The sequence below is a fragment of the Musa acuminata genome, chromosome BXJ3-10 (assembly GCF_036884655.1).
Source record: "Musa acuminata AAA Group cultivar baxijiao chromosome BXJ3-10, Cavendish_Baxijiao_AAA, whole genome shotgun sequence".
NCBI classification, from domain to species: domain Eukaryota; kingdom Viridiplantae; phylum Streptophyta; class Magnoliopsida; order Zingiberales; family Musaceae; genus Musa; species Musa acuminata.
In genome coordinates this window covers 26,722,374-26,740,041 of record NC_088358.1, presented here as the reverse complement: position 1 = coordinate 26,740,041, position 17,668 = coordinate 26,722,374, and the positions used below count along the sequence as shown (strand labels likewise).

Sequence of the window (17,668 nt, the reverse complement as noted above, 5' to 3'; positions counted from 1 at the left end):
AGAGGAGAACGACCACCGAGGCACGCCCATACCCTGCGGCAGCTCGGTTCACCACGCAACGACAAGGGCGATGTCAGACGCCATCAGAGGTACGATCCTGTCTCCTGCAGGCAGGCACATCAGGTAATACTAAATTGCCCTATAAATGCCCCCGAGTTCTAAACGAGGCGGGGTGACACTTCTTCACGAAAAAAACTCCTTCCACATCATCTAACTTGATCGTTGGAGGGGTCGGGCCGAGCTTCCGACCCGACCTGTGTGCAGGTATAAGGGCGAGGTTGCATCTTCCCCGCGCCGAGGAAAAGCTTCACTCCCCACGCAACGTCCCGCCCGGACCATCGTAACCAGCCACCCCAGCTGTCCCGAGGAAAGCCGCGCAAGATCCCCGCGCATTCGGACCCGAACCAAGCCGCGTCGGCCCCGAGACCACGGCATAAAGTTGTTTATACTAATAGATATGATAATCATTGATATGGAATGATCATCATAGTTATATCATTTTGCTAATCGTGCAAATCACTCGACTAAGATATCGAGCCAACAAGTTCATTAAGTATTTGTCAAACTAATGATAAGATGATATACTATTCATGACATGATAAACTTTCTAATGCATGAGACTCGTACCAATATGTGAATCTAAAAGATATCAGATTACTTTGTGATGGGAACATATTCTTAGAATACTCATATTATTTATTATTTAATAAAAAAATATATTCAAAGATTCTGTATTGACGGAAGATTCGTCCATTAGTTCTCTTTTCTAATAGTCGGATCGATGTACGTTGTGGACAAGAAAGTTCACTTTTGGCAATAAAACACGTCCCAGAGAATATACCTATCAAAGGACGAAACCTCAGCATGTTATGACCATCGACACAGCATGTAATAATAAATTATATTATACCTCCTCCTATGACCAAATCAACAGCTACATAATCTACGCAATCGTATTCGTCTTGATTTGGCAAGTAGCTCAGCTTATTCCATTTTCACAATCCAATTCAATGAGATGACCAAATGTCTCTCTTGTCTTGCTTTTGTTTGAGTGTTTGAAATCATAAAGTCTATTGTTACTTTATATTCTAATTGTTCGAAAGGTTATGCGATTCCGATCCAAACCAAATGTAGTTTTTGGGGCTCATTTATAGTGAGTGTCAAGAAGATGAGTATATCTGATAAGTAGATAAGATTTCCTAAAGGCAGTTGAGAAAAATCCTTCATGCTAAATGTGTATAACCTCCCTGCTGAGTGTGTATAAATAGCTATCAAGAGCTCACTATCAAATGAACTAGACAATTACATCTTATACATTTCATAGTTTCTTCTACAACTTTTATCTTTCTATATTCTTTGTTTTATTTTTATCAATATCAACATCTAATTATGCAAAAACTATGTTAGATATGTGCTTGACAAAAGTTCTTAATACTTGTGTTCATATACTTGACAAAAGTTCTTAATACTTATGCAAATTATCTTACAACTCAATAAAAACTCTCATATACAAAGTGTTCATTGGTTTAGAACTCATAATATTTCAATCAAAGTTCTTAATACTTATGCAAATTATCTTACCTTTTTAGAACTCATAATGTTTCGATCAAAAATATTTATTATGGTAGCATATTATACATATAAATCCAAAGAATAAGGCTCGAAAGCAAGACATCCACCACCCAACTGTGTCGCCTGGGAATCATCCTCTGTGCCTCTCCATGGATTCTTCATGTATTCGAGGCGATCGCTGCCGACAACTCTCTCTCTCTCTCTCTCTCATGCATGCATGTTGCGGTGGCCGCAAGTGAAATGAGTTGATGATGAGAGCCCACGGCTGTGTCAAATCCACCTTGAACCCGGTCCATCAAAAAAAGCTCACCAAACCCGGTCCAATTGGGCTTCACCAAGCTATAAAACTCCTTTGGGCCATGTTTGGGATATGATGACATAGTTAATTTGCGAATTAGCTAAATGTAACTCGTGTTTAGCGATAATATAAGTTAGAATTTACGGAATTGAAGAGCATGGCAGTTGAGAATCTAAGAATAATGTTGGATTTCTAGCAATTAGCACGAGCCGGCACGGCACATGTGATTCGCGTGCGCTTCAAGTTAATATCTGGGCGACATGGGCCTCCGCCTCCCTCCTCGTCGTCCCCGCCGCGACAACGATCGGGAATCTCCACGCGTCCCACATGCTCCCGTCATTCACATCTCCGCTTATCTCTCGGCTCCATCCAACTCGACTTTTGTGGTCTCCATAGAGTTTGGCCATCCTTGCTTCCTTTGTTCGCTTGGAACTCTCACCAATTATTATAGACAGGATGAGGCATCAGTTGCAGCCTCCCCCGGTCGCGGGAGCTTCACAGTGGATGGCCGACGAGGGGAGGTGACATGCACCCGTTGGCCAACCCAAAGATGCATTTCTTGGAAGGAACCGACGGTGTGTGTGGTGGGCTTCACCACCACGTCCGCTCCGTGTCTTTTATCGTGTGTATAAGAATCCCAATCATCAGTGGTCTCCAATCATTGTCAATCTCCCTTCTCCGATTCATGTTCTCGAGAATTATGGATGGACGTATAAACGGGATATCTCGAGAACAATTACACCATCAACTCACGTTTCTTTTCCCTTCCATGGTGGAGTTGTCCCTTCCTACCTTCCTTCCTCGTTGATTGGTGAGTTTTGTTGGCTCGAACGCTTTGCTTCCGCGCATCATATAAAGCAAGCAGAAGCGTGGAAGCTAAGTGTGGGGAGGAGGGACGACTCGGCCCTGCGACGATGGCTCCGAATCCGTCGCCGTCCACTTCCACTGCCGCCATGTGTTCCTCCTCGCAGCCCAGGAACCTCCGCAGCGGCCAGCAAGAGCGGAGCGTGGGGGTCAGGAAGCACCCTCCCGAGCGCTCCGCCTCCTTCCACGGGCGAACGACGACGGCCTTCCCGCAGGAGCAACACCAGATTCGGCGACCCAAGACCCAGCCCAACCTGCTCCCCCGCGGGGCTAGGAGAGGTGGAGCGGCAGCGGCAGCAGCAGCAGGAAAGCTGCCGCACGAGGTGGAGCGGAAGGTGCCGACCAAGGTGCTGGTCAATGTGACGGTGCAGCGGAGCCTGGGGCCGGTGCAGGTGATGGCATCCACGGATTGGAGCGTCGGGGACCTGGTGGCCGCGGCGCTGCGGCTCTACGTCAAGGAGGGGAGGCGGCCGCCGCTGCCCACGCCGGAGCCCTCCGCCTTCGGCCTCCACTACTCCCAATTCAGCCTTGAAAGTAAGCGAAGACCGTCACCGAACACCCAACTCTTCCTGTCCTCCTCCGTCTATCATCTGATGATGTCGGCGATTCCCATCAGGTCTGGATCCGAAGGAAAAGCTGGTTGACTTGGGCTCGAGAAACTTCTTCCTCTGCCTCAATCCCCAGACCGAAGCAGCAGCTTCAACCTCTTCCTCGTCATCTGGTCCTTGCTCGAAGCAAGCTGAGAAGGCCTCAAAGATCGGCATCTCCTGGTTAAGTTTCATGGATTGCTTGCTGTAGCTGGCGTTCTGCATCATCTACTCCTTTGTGATCTTCTACTGTGACTATGCTCGTCGTTGTTGCAATTATTGGGTGGTGCTTTGTCTCAGGCCGACCTAAAACAAAGCGCAATCGTGCCTGTGTGCACTTCCGATCATGCAGCAAGAGATACTATTTGTGCATCGTATGCGTATGTACATATTGTAATGCCATTAATATAATTACTCCATGCAAATATCCAAATATTATACTGCTGCGTACATCGGTGACTATGACGCGTAATTTTAGCTCGAATCTCGTGTGTTCTGCCGTTTAGGTGGGCCCAGTGACTCCTAAATCTCATCGTCAGTCGTGGAGACGCGGGAACCACAGATCGATCACGCCGGGAGACGCCACCCTTGACGGTGGGTGAAGAGATGTGATCAGGAGGTCCAGTGTTTAGGGTCCCCATGTGTGGGTCCCACCACGTAACACCGACGGTTTACGGGTCCCACTTATCACCCACCCTCGCTGGTCGGCCATGGCCGAGAACAACCACATCCTGTGGATTAGAATAGTCGCCAACGAGAGCGAAATGAGATTGAGAGTTAGGACTCGTGAGACAGAGAGAAAGATAAGTGACGATGACTAATATACTTCGGCTTGACATTGCATTATACCATCTACATTTTCAACAAATTATTGTTGTCCGCCACCTTTCAAATTATTTTCCAAGAAGGGAAACGTCACAGTAATTACCATTATTAATATGACCATAGTTACATGCAATTGGTAACTTTGCTACGTTCATGCGATAAATAAATATTAACACAGCTTAGTTATGTTAGGAGGTACCTAAAATCCATTATTTTGGGCATAATTAACCATACTTTACGCACAATTAAATCCATTTTTGATGGGCTATTTGGATCACATGTGGGCCGGGCGAGTTGCCGAGCCCACCTGCTTCAACTGCCTCATGATTGAAGAAAACTCGAGTCCGACCCGATCTGGTCCAATTGGTTCACCGAGCCCGACTAAATTGGCAAACGGAGCGGACGAATGTACGATTGATCAGCACGGTTCTCAAAGCACGATGGAAGGGGAACCCAATCATGGCCTCATCGTTCCAAGTCAGTGGGCATCGGCTGTGGGGGCCCAGCGGGTCCCTTCCGGGGCCCACAAACCGAGTGATTCTCTACGAATAGGTGCACCACCATCCTCGTACTATTATAAAGGGATTGCGCCACGGAATCTGTTTTCTTAGGAAGCACGGAATGTGATGCAATGTAAAGGAGTACAGAAATGGATGGAATGCCACACTTAATTGACGCCACAACACGAAACGAGACCGATTTGATGAGCTCGATCAACTAATTAGTCACAATTGGAAACTGTATACGACGACAATACGATCAAATCCCTATGCATTTGACGTGCTTTTAGCTTAATTTTATCCTCGTTATTATCATGGAAAAAAGAGGCTTGCGTTAGTGCGTAGAGAAGCGTAGGTGCATTCGATCGAGTTGAGCTGTATCATTCATGTGGCACTTCTGCGATATGGTTTCCTGCATTCCGTCATCGTTCCGTGATCGGTTTGGTTGATCCGACCAGAGAAGAAAGCATGGAGTAATAATACTTGTCTTCCTTTTTCCAAAGACGCACCGACACCATCAAACCCTGACCCATGTGTACTTTCCAAGGCCATCTCCCATTCCATGATGTCTCCTCCATAGATCACGTCGGCTGCTGGCTCTTGTGGTCGAGCTGGATGCTATGTTTCGGTCACTGGAAGCGTGGGAAACAAAACTGCAGGGAAGGAGTTTCCAGTTTCTACGGTGATGGAGACGGCAGGGAAGGAGTCGCGAGGGTTCGCATGTGCTTTCGACCTAACCGGCGTCCTAAATGCGACTGCCATTTATAAGGACTTTGGGCGGGAAGCACACGTCGGCAGCTGCTCGGCCGAGTGACAACCCAAAGAGACACTGTTCATACAATGAATACCAATCGCACGGAGCTCGTGCCTCTATAGATCCACATGTTCTCGCTGCATCCGACTTCAATTATTGGACGCGGATCTGGAACGAAGAAGCCTGTTCGTTCTGGAGCACGAGTAGCTCGCTGCCGACGAAGTAGGTCTTCGCGTTGTGGCATGCAACACACCACGATGATTGATCACACTGTTCGACTCTTCTGCAAGCCTGGAATCCACACCTCTGCAGCAGATCAAACTCCAACTTGCAGACATTGCCATTGAATGCAGTGTGGATGACGAATGCACCAGCAACTTGACGTAGTTGCATGGGTATATCACGTTACATGCATGTGGTTTGTCGAGTCTAAATGCAGAAATGAAACAGGAATAACACAGTCTCCTCCGCTCTTACTTTTTACTATAATTCGGTGGCAATGGGACTCAAATTTAAAGAGGTTGGTGATCCAAAAACCATCAATATCATCTGACATGCGGATTCAACTTATCGATCTGACAGGATTTAATAGCGAATTATTGATACATCAACTCGCTATTGTCGTGATGCCATCGCATGGCAAAGATTATTCGTCATGGGAACTTTTCTTTAGTTTGAGTTAGATCGAATCTTGAATAGAGAACAGTAATCTATGGAGGTGATATCGGCGACAGGAAGGAGGCCGATCACATGCACGTTGGATTCCTCGCTACGTATGACTGACTCGAATGTTGGTAACTGCGATGCTATCGTGCATGCTTTCTTGCACCGCCAGCTCATCTCGGTTGCGCTCCGAACATTGATGCACGTGGTTGCCTTCTTCCACTGTTCACCATCGTGACGATGAACCCTAGTTTGATGTGTTCCGTCGTCAACGTTGCACCAGCGAAACCTCGCATCTCCCGCATTCTTTTCTGCAAATAAGCGAGACAAGATCTCGTGCACTGTGGGGCCAAACCCTAAACGAGCAGGGAAGCCCGCATTGCCGCTCCAAACACTCTGCCGCAGGGGGATGCATGAGTCACACGTGTGAGGTGCGTGGGAGACGGAGCAGGAGGAGTACGTGGTCGGTCGTCGTCTCGGTGAAATCCAGCACGGATATTGATGCATCGAGAGCGCAGTAGATGCTGGGAGTCACTCACTCCGCCAACATTGCGAGTGACGGTGCTCCTATCCAAGGAGGAGAGGTAGAAAGAGACAAAGAGCGAGTGCAGGAGGCTTCGGTTGGGATTTTAGCAGTCCAAAGCGAATTTAGCAGTAGAGAGTATTATTATACGTGGGGGAAGGAAGCAGACGACAGCCTGCATTTGCGCCTGGAACTCTATTTCTTGCTCTTCTTGTTTGGGTCTCTGTAACCTTCACCCAACATTAATTCACCAGTCTTTGTCTCTGTTCTTTCTTTTTTGTTTAAGGTGTTTATTTAAGGAGTGTGGTTAGGACCTCACAGTTGGGGCTTCCTCCTCCTCTTCCCGTGGCCTTCCTTTCCTTCTTGGAGCTCTCACGTTAGGATAGCAGGAGGGAAGGAAGAGCATGCGGACGTAAAATGCGTGGCAGATTCCAGTAGCCGAAAAGTATAAGCAACACCATCAATCATCTTTTTTTCTCCTGCTTGTTACGTTCTTTCTGTTTGATATTGTCTGTCGTCGGAGTTTTGGAAAGGAGCAGGGGAAGAGAGGGGATCCTTTCTTTCACCTGCGTTCGTAGTTCTGCTTCTACATATCTGTTGTTGTTGGGGTTAGGTTTTGGAGGGGAGACAGAGACCTAAAAGAAAGCTACATGTCGCCTTAGCTGTTCTGTCGATCGCTTCTTGCACTCTGCCTGCTGTTCGTTGTCTCGAATCCGTGTGTTGGGAAGAAAGAGAGATCTGGCGACAGTCGGCTCCACCGCATTGTCTTGGCGTAATTCCTCAGCAACAGTTGCAGCAAATCTCTGACGATTAATAGTTAGCAAGACAACGAGCTTCTACTTAAAGAAGAGGAAGAGATCCGCCCTTTAAATTGCCTCCAGAGCTACTGGTTGTTCCCCAAGTGCTGCTTTCTTTCCCAGCTTTCCTCTGTTTCTGGCTGGGGAGAGATGGACAGGCTTCCTTCGACGGCCCGGCTCCCGGAGTCGTTCCAGGGGACGAGGGACGACATCGGGGGGCAGATGGGGGTGGTGTGGCAGCAGATCAAGGCGCCGGTGATCGTGCCCCTTCTGCGGCTCGCTGTGTTCCTCTGCTTGGTGATGTCCGTGATGCTCGTCGTCGAGAAGGTGTACATGGCCGTCGTCATCGTTCTCGTCAAGCTCTTCAGCAGACGGCCCGAGAAGCGCTACAAGTGGGAGCCCATGCGCGACGACCTGGAGCTCGGCAGCTCAGCCTACCCCATGGTCCTCGTCCAAATCCCCATGTACAACGAAAAGGAGGTGCCTCTTCCTCTCCACAATGTGCGCTTGGTTCTCTGCTCCTACGTTGTTCGGGAACTCAAATGCGACTTTGCAGGTCTACCAGCTCTCCATCGGAGCTGCATGTGGCCTCTCTTGGCCATCGGATCGAATCATAATCCAAGTGCTAGACGATTCCACAGACCCAGTCATTAAGGTAAACACAGTCGATGCAGACATTTACAGTGCTTCACGGGGTTGGATTAGAGCAAGAAAAACTTGATGCAGTCCACTGTCCATCCATCTTCTTTAGTGTCACCATCAGTGGATCCCTTATGGGATGATTGGGGTGTACTTAGCAAAAGCATGGGTTGGTGGCGAGGATTATGTGTTGGATGATTGAAGGTGGTTGTACAACGCAGGATTTGGTGGAGTTGGAGTGCCAGCGGTGGGCGAGCAAGGGCGTGGACATCAAGTACGAGATCAGGGACAACCGGAACGGCTACAAGGCCGGGGCGCTCAAGGAGGGCATGAAGCGGAGCTACGTGAAGCACTGCGACTACGTCGTCATCTTCGACGCCGACTTCCAGCCCGAGCCCGACTTCCTCTGGCGCGCCATCCCCTTCCTCATCCACAACCCCGACGTCGGCCTCGCCCAAGCCCGATGGAAATTTGGTATCTCCTCCTCTGCCAAGCTAATTGACTTTCCATAGATTTCTCTTTCTTCCGATTCTGATCCATGACCATCCTCGATCTCCGAGTGGAGCACATGGATTGGATGGATCGACTGTGATTCTGGTGGTGGTGGACCATTGCTTCTTTACGTCGTCTGACATCTGGTCCACTAACTTTGACTGCAGTTCCAGGGTTAGCTGGACTAAGAACCATAGGTTTCGGGTGTCGGTGGCTGTTCTTATTCTTGACTCGCCACCTTCTCTCATCCACCGTGTTTCATGCCCTCCGCAATTCCCTTTTTTGCTTTCCTCCACGTCTCGCTGGGGTTAAAGATGTTGCAGCGTCGTGCCATAGTACAACCATTTCTCATTGCTTCCACGGGCCTCATGATTAGTGCAGGTCTGTGCTATAATGGCGTTCACGTTCGACTGTCTCCGTTACCCTCTTCCTATCCTTTCTCCGATCTTTGGCTTGGGAAAGTGAATGTACTTTTGGATTCGTTAAACCTCATCTCTCTCTCTCTCTCTGTTTATCTTTTGTTTCCTCATCCTCATGTGAGGTAACAGAGGACCCAAATCTGAATCCAAAGCTCATATGGAGACACAGCGGAGGAGGGCGGTCCTCCAAGGCTTGTTCTCCTACAGCCAACAAAGTGACAGCTTTGTCTCTCGGAACATCACGTACCCTGAGCAGAGGACAAAGCTTGTGGTCTTCCTATGCATTACTTTGGGTAGAGAGCAATGCAGAGCAAAGTTCCAAGTGCTGCATCCCATGCATGGTGTCATCATAGACAGAACAAAACAACAGCAGCCGAGCTTACCTGCTCAAGCAAGTAGCAAAAACCCAAAGTCTTGTTCTTGGCCATAGTCATCTGACATCCCATGTGCATTGATTCCTCTGATGCTACCATCTCCCAAGATGATGCATGTCTGACAGTGGACCTCCACAGCCATTCCTCTGCCCCAGATCTATTTCCATCCATGTTTAACTTAATTGTGCTACTCAACATTGGGGCCTCAACTTTTATAACCCAACCGCATCGATTTATGAACAAGGTAGCACCATCTCGCTTGCATGGCTGCATGGTTTTTGACTCGAGGAAGACCTTCCAAGTTCATAGGTTGACCTGGTCGATTGCTTTGCCGATGGAGCACCCTCAATGCATTTTGTGCTGATTCTACGTGCATTTGCAGTGAATTCGGATGAATGCTTGATGACGAGGATGCAGGAGATGTCACTTGATTACCACTTCACAGTGGAGCAGGAAGTTGGATCCTCCACATACGCCTTTTTCGGCTTCAATGGTGAGCCTCCCTCCCCTCCTCTGTCCTCATATGAACATGAAGGAAAGAAAGGGGGTAATAAGATGATATAATTGGCCCGTGGTTGTGCAGGAACTGCCGGAGTGTGGCGGATTGCTGCTCTCAACGAAGCTGGAGGTTGGAAGGACCGAACCACGGTAGAGGACATGGATTTGGCTGTTCGAGCAAGCCTCAAGGGCTGGAAGTTCGTGTTCCTTGGAGATCTCAAGGCAATTTACTTGCGGCACTACTGATCTGTCTTGTTCTTGTTGGCATAGGAAAAGGATCACTTGATGACTGCTCGCTTCACTGAATCTACAGGTTAAGAATGAGCTGCCGAGCACATTCAAGGCATACCGCTATCAGCAACACAGGTGGTCTTGTGGCCCAGCAAACCTATTCAGGAAAATGGTGATGGAAATCAAGAACAACAAGGTCAGTTCACTATATAGAAGAACATGAAGATGATGCAGAAATAGCTTTCTGCGCTCATTTTTTCTGTCACGATGCAGAAAGTAGGTCTGTGGAAGAAGGTTCATGTGATCTACAGCTTCTTCTTCGTTCGGAAGGTGGTAGCTCACATCGTGACCTTTGTATTCTACTGCATCGTTATCCCTGCGACGGTGTTGGTTCCCGAGGTAGAGATACCCAAGTGGGGTGCAGTCTACATCCCTTCCATCATTACCCTTCTCAATGCTGTCGGAACCCCACGGTATGAATCGATCTGCTCACGAGTTCTCCGCCATTGACCCTTCTCTAAAGCTGCTTTGTTCGGTGACAGGTCTCTTCACTTGCTTGTGTTTTGGATCCTCTTCGAGAACGTCATGTCTCTGCACAGGACGAAAGCCACCTTTATTGGCTTGTTGGAAGCAGGGAGAGTGAACGAGTGGGTGGTCACCGAGAAGCTGGGGGATACCAAGAAGCCCAAAATGGCTGCCAAGGCGGCGAGGAAGCTACGAATCAGGATCGGTGACAGGTGCATAGACTTGTGTGCTTTGGATGTGGAATCGTACTGTGACTTGTGCTCATGTAGATCGATCTCATGTCGAAACCAGATTGCATCTGCTGGAGCTGTGGACGGGAGCTTACCTCTTCGTCTGTGGGTGTTACGATGTGGCCTTCGGGAACAGCCATTTCTTCATATACCTCTTCCTCCAAGCAATGGCTTTCTTCATCGTGGGTTTTGGTTACGTCGGCACATTCGTTCCCAGCACCTGAGCAGCCGCAGTGTGCATGTGTTGCCAAAGGCTTCGCACGACTTCATCTTCTACCTCGATCAGCTTCGTAAGTTAGAGCAGCCTTAGGTGTTCGTTGAAATGCCGCTGCTTGAAAGAAACCATTATTTCTCAGCAGGGGGAGAACACTAGGATGCTCGTGTGAATATACAGTCAAGCGAGTACCTGTGTGGTGGTCTATAGAAACCTAATAAATACAGGAAGATGAAAGAGGAAGATGAACGGGTAGGGAGAAAACTGGTTAGTCTGATGAGGATTGTGTGCATTCAGAATAAGCCTTTTCTTCTAGATGAAATGGTGATGGTTTGATTTCTGTAGGATGTATTCCTTGTTTGAAAGGTTCTGATTGAGAAGAAAATGAATAAGTTGATAGATTGAAGGTAAGCAGTTGCTTTGTATTATTTTGTTCCTGCAGTATATTAATGATCCCAATTCTCTCGCATCTCGCTACATGAACTGAGGAACATTGTGGCAATGGTGAAGCCAAATATGGTGCTCTGCAATGAGCCAAACTTGGAAGGTTCGATGTGATGAATGGCAAAGAAGATAGCATAAAGAACTCACAGAAATAACCACAGAATCAAGTTGACTCAAAACATTAGCAGTTATCATGAATCATACAGAAACCTTGGTCACCAAAAAAAATCCTTGCACAGATTCAGGCTCCTCGAGCTTCTTCCACAAGAACACAAAGAAACAATGAACGATGACGACGACGACGACGACAACATTAATGACGACTAAGGTGACAATAAAAAGACCAACCGATAATAGGATACCATTTGATCATTCATCAAATCAGGTGCACAATGACTCCTAACCTGACATCTAGCAGAAATCTTGCTGAACATGTTAGAAGAGTATGATAGTGTTAGGGTGTAAAGACGAGCGAGTACCTTGATGCTATTCTCCCTGTAAGCATATGTTAATATCAGGAGAAGGCTTGTGTTCTGATGACTGTAGACCATGCCAAGTAGAGTTTGGATTGGGGCGGCACAGGCTATTTTCGGCATGGGATTGTCTGGCCAAGGATGACGAGGTTGGGGTCTCGCAGTCTTCTTCGGGGTTTGCTTGAGAAATAGGCATTGCAGCTGTCAATAAACCAGTAGTTCCTGGAAGTGCTGAAGGTTGTGCTTGATGAGTTGGTTTTGCTTGTTTCTCCTTGTATACATTCGGCATGAAGCTTCCAACCACCACCTGGTAATGCAATATTAAAGAGACTGCTTCAAATGATAAATTTTCCGGCACCAAAATAAACTACTAGTTTTTAGATATCCAGCTGTGTATAAAGCTGTTATCATTGTTCTAACTCAGACAAATAGCCAAATCTAACAAAAATAAACAACAAGGATGAGAAAACAAGACAAATAGTTGAGTAACTTGGTTCCTTTTTGTTCAGTGATATTTTAATGCATGAAACTCTGGTCTCTAGAAAATGGTAAGGCTTTTAATTTCAGATACCGGATCCATATCGGTCCTGGCCTAGATTAGTACAAGATCAAGCCATACCAGTATACCATGTGCCAAAACATCGCTACATATCAAGTTTCAAACAAGTGTGAAAAAAGCTGAAAAAAAATTTACTGCCTGTAGAGGCCTTGAACCAGGTGCACCGGGCGGTACAATCCGTATACCGGATGATACTGGTCCTATGCCCAGTGTACCATCTGGTATACCATAGTCTGCAATCCAGTAGGCTGTTAGACCAAAAATATCATCCACTCAAACCATACCATGCAGTGTTGAAAATCAAAATAGGTCATTCACCTCGAATGATATCCCCATTTTATGGCAGAAGAATGAGGTCTGAACGCAAGTTGAGTATAAAATCGAAGTCCAACTGAGCCAATATGTCCACTACATGTTCATTGTGTCAAACCGATAAGCAAAAGGAGAACAGCTAAATGCAAAATAAGACTAAACTATCTATATGACATTTCAATCCATATGACCATCAACTCATAAACTTATAAGAAAAAGTGTCGAAGCCTTTTCTCTTTTCTTGAAAAAAATGATAAAAAACTTGAGAGAAAAACTAGCACTAGGGAAAAGAGTAGATACTAGTTTTGTATACGATGGAAAAGCACTTTACAATATATAGCTTTATTGAACACATAAGAAGCGAAGTTCGTAAGAAGGCTATACAGTTGTGGTTTTCTTAATAATTGAGGATAAATTCTTCTCTTTTGTCGCGATCGGACACTTCACTATGAAATTCAAGCTGAATCTCAAAAATAAAATGAGTTAGATATTGGACAATTACCCCATCCATAGGCCACCAAATCTGAAGCATGGTCAGGGACCATGCACTTACTGTCTGTCAACGATATTTGGTGATTCTTATTTGAGAACTTCAGCAAGATCATTTGTACTTTTTCTTCCTTATATTGGCAGTTGGTATATATTATAGAACGAGCAAAGTTGACAAAGCTGAGTTCAGCTGTTGTTCCATGTTCATAACATGAAATGGTTTACTAATAGCATCAGGTTTCATGTGTCAAAAAAATAATCCATATACAGTCAGCAAAACATAAAAGATGAGCAAATATGGCCTTCTTCAAAAGTTTTTATGTTCATATTGTATTGAACAGCCAAAAGTATCAGCAATACAATGCTTGTATGTTCATATTGTCTTGGAGGAATAAGCAATTTAGTACTTGTATATTCAAATTTGGAATGGTATGGACATGCTTACTGTTTTCAAAGATTCTAGCTTAGAATGCAGAGTTTGATGCAAGTTATACTAGAGTGTCATCCAAGAGCCAGACTGACATTGGCATGACGATGGTTATACAAACACGAGGACTCGATATGCCTCATATTTGACGTTAGGTAGCTCTCAGGTGCGTAACAAGCCATAAGTTCACCCGAGTTAGACCTAACTAATAGAATAAATTCAAATGACAATGAGATGATGATAATTACTTGAATTGGACTGGCAGCAAGCAATAATCCAGCAACTCCTCCGCCAATAACACGGCCGTCAGGTCCAGCAAGCGACACACTAATCCCACCAGTTCTACTCCGCATACCACCAGTTTCAGAAATTGTAAAGGACCCCGACAGGGACAGTATCTCAAATCGGCCCTGCACATTTGTATGAGCAAGATAAAATTAAATGGATAACTTGTTTAAGTTCAAGGAAATTAGAAAATTAACTCAAAAACTAATGTACATCCAGACAACTTCCTAAACAAAATTGAGGAGGCAATGAAAAATGGCTTTGATGCTTTAGTCAATGATTCATCAATTTTGTGCCATAAAGTTTACCCAAACAAATTTCTACAAATTCAGCATAACATCATGAAAAAGATTAGGCCTCTTTAACCGATGAGGTTGTATTTTATGCTTCACCACAAGCCCCCGTAAACTTCAAATACGGGCTTACGTCATAAATATTGAAAACTACTTGTTAATAATAACTCAACTTTTGATGGTCTAACAATATAGAAATTTGCCTCGTTACTTCAGTTGAAACACGAAATTTTTTTCCATTGTTCACCTTACTCAACTATTTGATTCAAGGATGTGCATGAAAATAGTCTACAAGTAAATATATAATATACCACACGTAGTTTGCAACGAGTGCAAGGATGAGTAGCACCTTGTTCTCTTTTCTCCTCCTCCCCTACCCTAAATCATACATTTTAAGAGCGAAAATGATGTGATTGATTTGTTAGCTCGAATGTGAATATCTTCAAACGAAAAGAAGTCCAGGGAGTGCATAAGGGAACCTACTAAAATGGTTAATATCCAAAGAGTAGCCTTCAGAAGAAAAAGAACTCAGTAGCTGAACTTAGAACAGGCATGGAAAAATGCACCTGAAACAATATGGCAAAGGTACAATTGTTGACATCTGCATACCTCATAAGTCAAGGTACCACCGGAGGAGCCTGGCTGGCGCAGAGTAACATTGGAGATAGCCCCATTCGCAGAGAGTATGCAGATAGCCCGCGGACCCTTCTGGGAGAAGGAAAGAATTCTAGCAGCGACATCCTGCAGCAGAAGATCTATCAGCAGAAAGTTCCGAGTTTGATCGTAGGATCCAGTTCAGCATTAGCTCAAGAAGAAACCCATGAAGGAGAAATAAGTCACCTCCCCTGTGGCAATGGTCACAACATGCGGCGTAAAACTCCCACCGGCTGAGCACGCAAACCATTCTCCTGTAAAGCATGACAAGAAGAGTAATCCAAATGTGAGCTGAGGAACGCCTTCGTTCTGATCTATCTACCACTATACCGTCGTCGACTGAAACAGATATATGCTACGAAAAGAAGAGATACGAAGAAAGAGAGATGCTGTTGTAAGCATGGTAGAACAGCTTCAAAGATGAGGAGGAAGAAGAGTGCAGTGGGGTGGTCGGGGGGCACTTTACCAAGAGCTGCAAGGAGCTGGCGTTTCCCGGAGCCAGGAGGCCGCCCTCTACCCCGTTTGGCGTCGGAGGAAGCAGGAGAGAAAGGGGAGGCAGAGCCGGAGGTCGGCGACAGCGCCAGGGCCATGCCGTCCGATCCGTACTTCCTGGGCCTCCCACTCTTCTTCGGCGCGGGAAGATCTCCCTCGCTGCTGCCCCCATAGCCGCCGCTCCCCATCATCCCCATGGCCAAGCCGGCCCCTTCCGACGGTGGCACGGGCATCCCCGTCACGCCAACAACCCCGCTGGAAAATGCCGCAAGCTGAGGAGGAGTTGGCGACAAAGTCGGAGAAGAGTGACCTGCTTCCACTCCTCCTCCTCCTCCTCCTCCTCCAGCTCCATCTCCTCCTCCTGCTCTTCCTCCTTCACACCCTGTCACCACAACGCTCTCCATCCCTTCCATTCATATATCCAAGTAGCCGAAGAGAGAACAAAAATAGACTGCTGTTTCCTTTATGGCTTTTGTGAGGGCAGGACTCTTCTTGCTCGCTCGCTTACTGCTCTCTACCTTCCCTCTCACTCTCCTTTTTCAAAAGGCCTTCACTTGTGGCGCTCCGCAAGCTACTCCCAGTCTCTGTCATGGTTGGTAAGAGACTAAAGAGAGAAAAGCCACCTCCTGCAGCTGGCGCTGTGAGAAGTAGAGTCTGAGGAATATAGCGGACATGTTGTCCCAACTCTCCCTCTCTCTCTCTCTCTCTCTCTCTAAACCCAAACACTTGTTCTCTAATTAAAGAGATATAATTCACGAGATCATGAACTGTGTGACATAACAGTGAAAAGAAGGAAAAATGAAAGGAAATCACAGGAGTGATAACAAAGTTAGAGGATTTAATGCATTTATTTTTCAGGGGTCAGTGGCCGCAGTAGTCTCCGGAATTTGGCAGGAGAGCACCAAAGTAGCTCAACCATAAATAACCAGTCGTACCATCACACTTCCTCCCACAGGATTTATGACGAACACTGGTAGGTTGCAAATGCAAGACAAGCTGCTGGTAGATTAGAAGACTTTGGAGAACATATTGGTGCCTTTACCCAAGGCAGGTCACCTAAATCCATCCAAGAAAGTGAAGAGAGAGAGAGAGAGTGTGTGTGTTGAGATGAAAATGGTGCGTGGATAGGTGGGGATGGGGGAGAGGATTAATCTACTCCGGTCAACTGCTGCTTTGCTGTAAAAGCTAAAATGCAGGCGTATTATATTAGTGGAATCAATCACCAGTGAGAAGGGGGTGCAAATCCCTAAGCTCTCTCCTCTTCGGAACCTGATGGGCAGAAGAGATCGAGAAATGTGGGAGGAGGACTTCACCTATATCCCCTGTAGACGGAATTAGCAGAGGGTTGAACGCAGACTATTTCTCTCTCCTCTTTCCTCTCTGCGTCTGTCTTCCGATCTCTCGCACGCGAGGAGGCCGGGGAGCGAACGGGTGGTGGGCGTCAGCTTCGTGGCCGCAAGCCAGCAGCACAAGTAGTGTCTCCGTGACCTCAAACCAAACTCTCATGCCATGCCATGCCATGCACGAACGACGCACTCCGGCTGTAAGAGATGACGACGTGATACATGTGGCAGTATCTGCTCCAAATTAAACATATGAAGTCACAACACACCGGAAAAGAAAGCTTTACGGTTTATAAGCTCACCATAGCTTTGAATGTTTTCGATAAAGAGATTAATGTTTTGGATTTATTTATGAAGTAAAAAACATGGATAATTAATTAGCCACAGTAAATAAAAATTGACTCGTCAGATATGAGTGTCGTTAAAGGAAAAGTGCTAGTGCGCGAATCTCTACATACTCGCATCACGCTCTCGGTCGGGTTCGTCCACCTTTTGATTTCTCATCCGATCACCTTCTTGTTCTACTTCTTTTGCTCGCCTTCGTCTCTCTCGGATGTCGTCGTTCGACTGATGACGGCCGGAAGGGTCGAGGGAAGAGAAAAAACCATGGACTGTCAGGGGAGACAGTCCGGTGCGGTCTTCCTCGTAGCAGCAGGTGCCATGGATGAGGCAGATCACATCATATCCCTCCTCTATCCCCGCCCGCAGCCGGCAGCAGCGGATCGGTGAGCCCCCCCACGCTACCTCCGCTTACCCGTCGCTTCGCGCCAAAGTGGTCCATCTCTCTCTCTCTCTCTCTCTCTCTCTGGCTTTTCGTCGAGCACAAGACAGGCACAGATGTAGAGAATAAAGACCTCCGAGGTACACAGAGATTGGAGAGGAGACCCCACTT

General features: G+C 46.6%; 3 protein-coding genes across 3 annotated transcripts; 2 read left to right on the top strand and 1 right to left on the bottom strand.

The window, feature by feature from the left end:
• The first annotated feature begins 2,545 nt into the window (after window positions 1-2,545).
• LOC135651911 (uncharacterized) lies at window positions 2,546-3,759 on the top strand. Its single transcript, XM_065172539.1, has 2 exons — window positions 2,546-3,268; window positions 3,351-3,759. Exons 1-2 carry the CDS (start codon window positions 2,785-2,787, stop codon window positions 3,530-3,532), a joined length of 666 nt encoding a protein of 221 aa, XP_065028611.1. The 5' UTR covers window positions 2,546-2,784; the 3' UTR covers window positions 3,533-3,759.
• A 2,988-nt stretch (window positions 3,760-6,747) lies between these two features.
• On the top strand, window positions 6,748-11,430 carry LOC103968340 (glucomannan 4-beta-mannosyltransferase 9-like). Its single transcript, XM_009381499.3, has 9 exons — window positions 6,748-7,863; window positions 7,940-8,038; window positions 8,244-8,496; window positions 9,690-9,800; window positions 9,891-10,027; window positions 10,119-10,232; window positions 10,310-10,509; window positions 10,579-10,773; window positions 10,853-11,430. Exons 1-9 carry the CDS (start codon window positions 7,534-7,536, stop codon window positions 11,013-11,015), a joined length of 1,602 nt encoding a protein of 533 aa, XP_009379774.2. The 5' UTR covers window positions 6,748-7,533; the 3' UTR covers window positions 11,016-11,430.
• Window positions 11,431-11,597: 167 nt separating this feature from the next.
• LOC103968339 (AT-hook motif nuclear-localized protein 1) lies at window positions 11,598-17,375 on the bottom strand. Its single transcript, XM_009381497.3, has 6 exons — window positions 17,235-17,375; window positions 15,408-17,010; window positions 15,128-15,195; window positions 14,897-15,028; window positions 13,958-14,119; window positions 11,598-12,229 (listed from the first exon to the last, which is right to left on the bottom strand). The coding sequence occupies exons 2-6, from the start codon at window positions 15,844-15,846 to the stop codon at window positions 11,936-11,938; spliced, it is 1,095 nt and encodes a 364-aa protein (XP_009379772.2). The 5' UTR covers window positions 15,847-17,010; window positions 17,235-17,375; the 3' UTR covers window positions 11,598-11,935.
• Window positions 17,376-17,668: the final 293 nt, after the last annotated feature.

Coding starts and splice junctions, on each gene's coding strand:
- LOC103968340 (XM_009381499.3), top strand. CDS start 7,534: ATGGACAGGCTTCCTTCGACGGCCCGGCTCCCGGAGTCGTTCCAGGGG. Junction 9,801..9,890: donor CGCCTTTTTCGGCTTCAATG/GTGAGCCTCCCT, acceptor GTGGTTGTGCAG/GAACTGCCGGAGTGTGGCGG. Junction 10,510..10,578: donor AATGCTGTCGGAACCCCACG/GTATGAATCGAT, acceptor GTTCGGTGACAG/GTCTCTTCACTTGCTTGTGT.
- LOC103968339 (XM_009381497.3), bottom strand. CDS start 15,846: ATGGAAGGGATGGAGAGCGTTGTGGTGACAGGGTGTGAAGGAGGAAGA. Junction 15,029..15,127: donor TGACCATTGCCACAGGGGAG/GTGACTTATTTC, acceptor CTTCTGCTGCAG/GATGTCGCTGCTAGAATTCT. Junction 12,230..13,957: donor TTGCTGCCAGTCCAATTCAA/GTAATTATCATC, acceptor TTGCATTACCAG/GTGGTGGTTGGAAGCTTCAT.
- LOC135651911 (XM_065172539.1), top strand. CDS start 2,785: ATGGCTCCGAATCCGTCGCCGTCCACTTCCACTGCCGCCATGTGTTCC. Junction 3,269..3,350: donor CTCCCAATTCAGCCTTGAAA/GTAAGCGAAGAC, acceptor GATTCCCATCAG/GTCTGGATCCGAAGGAAAAG.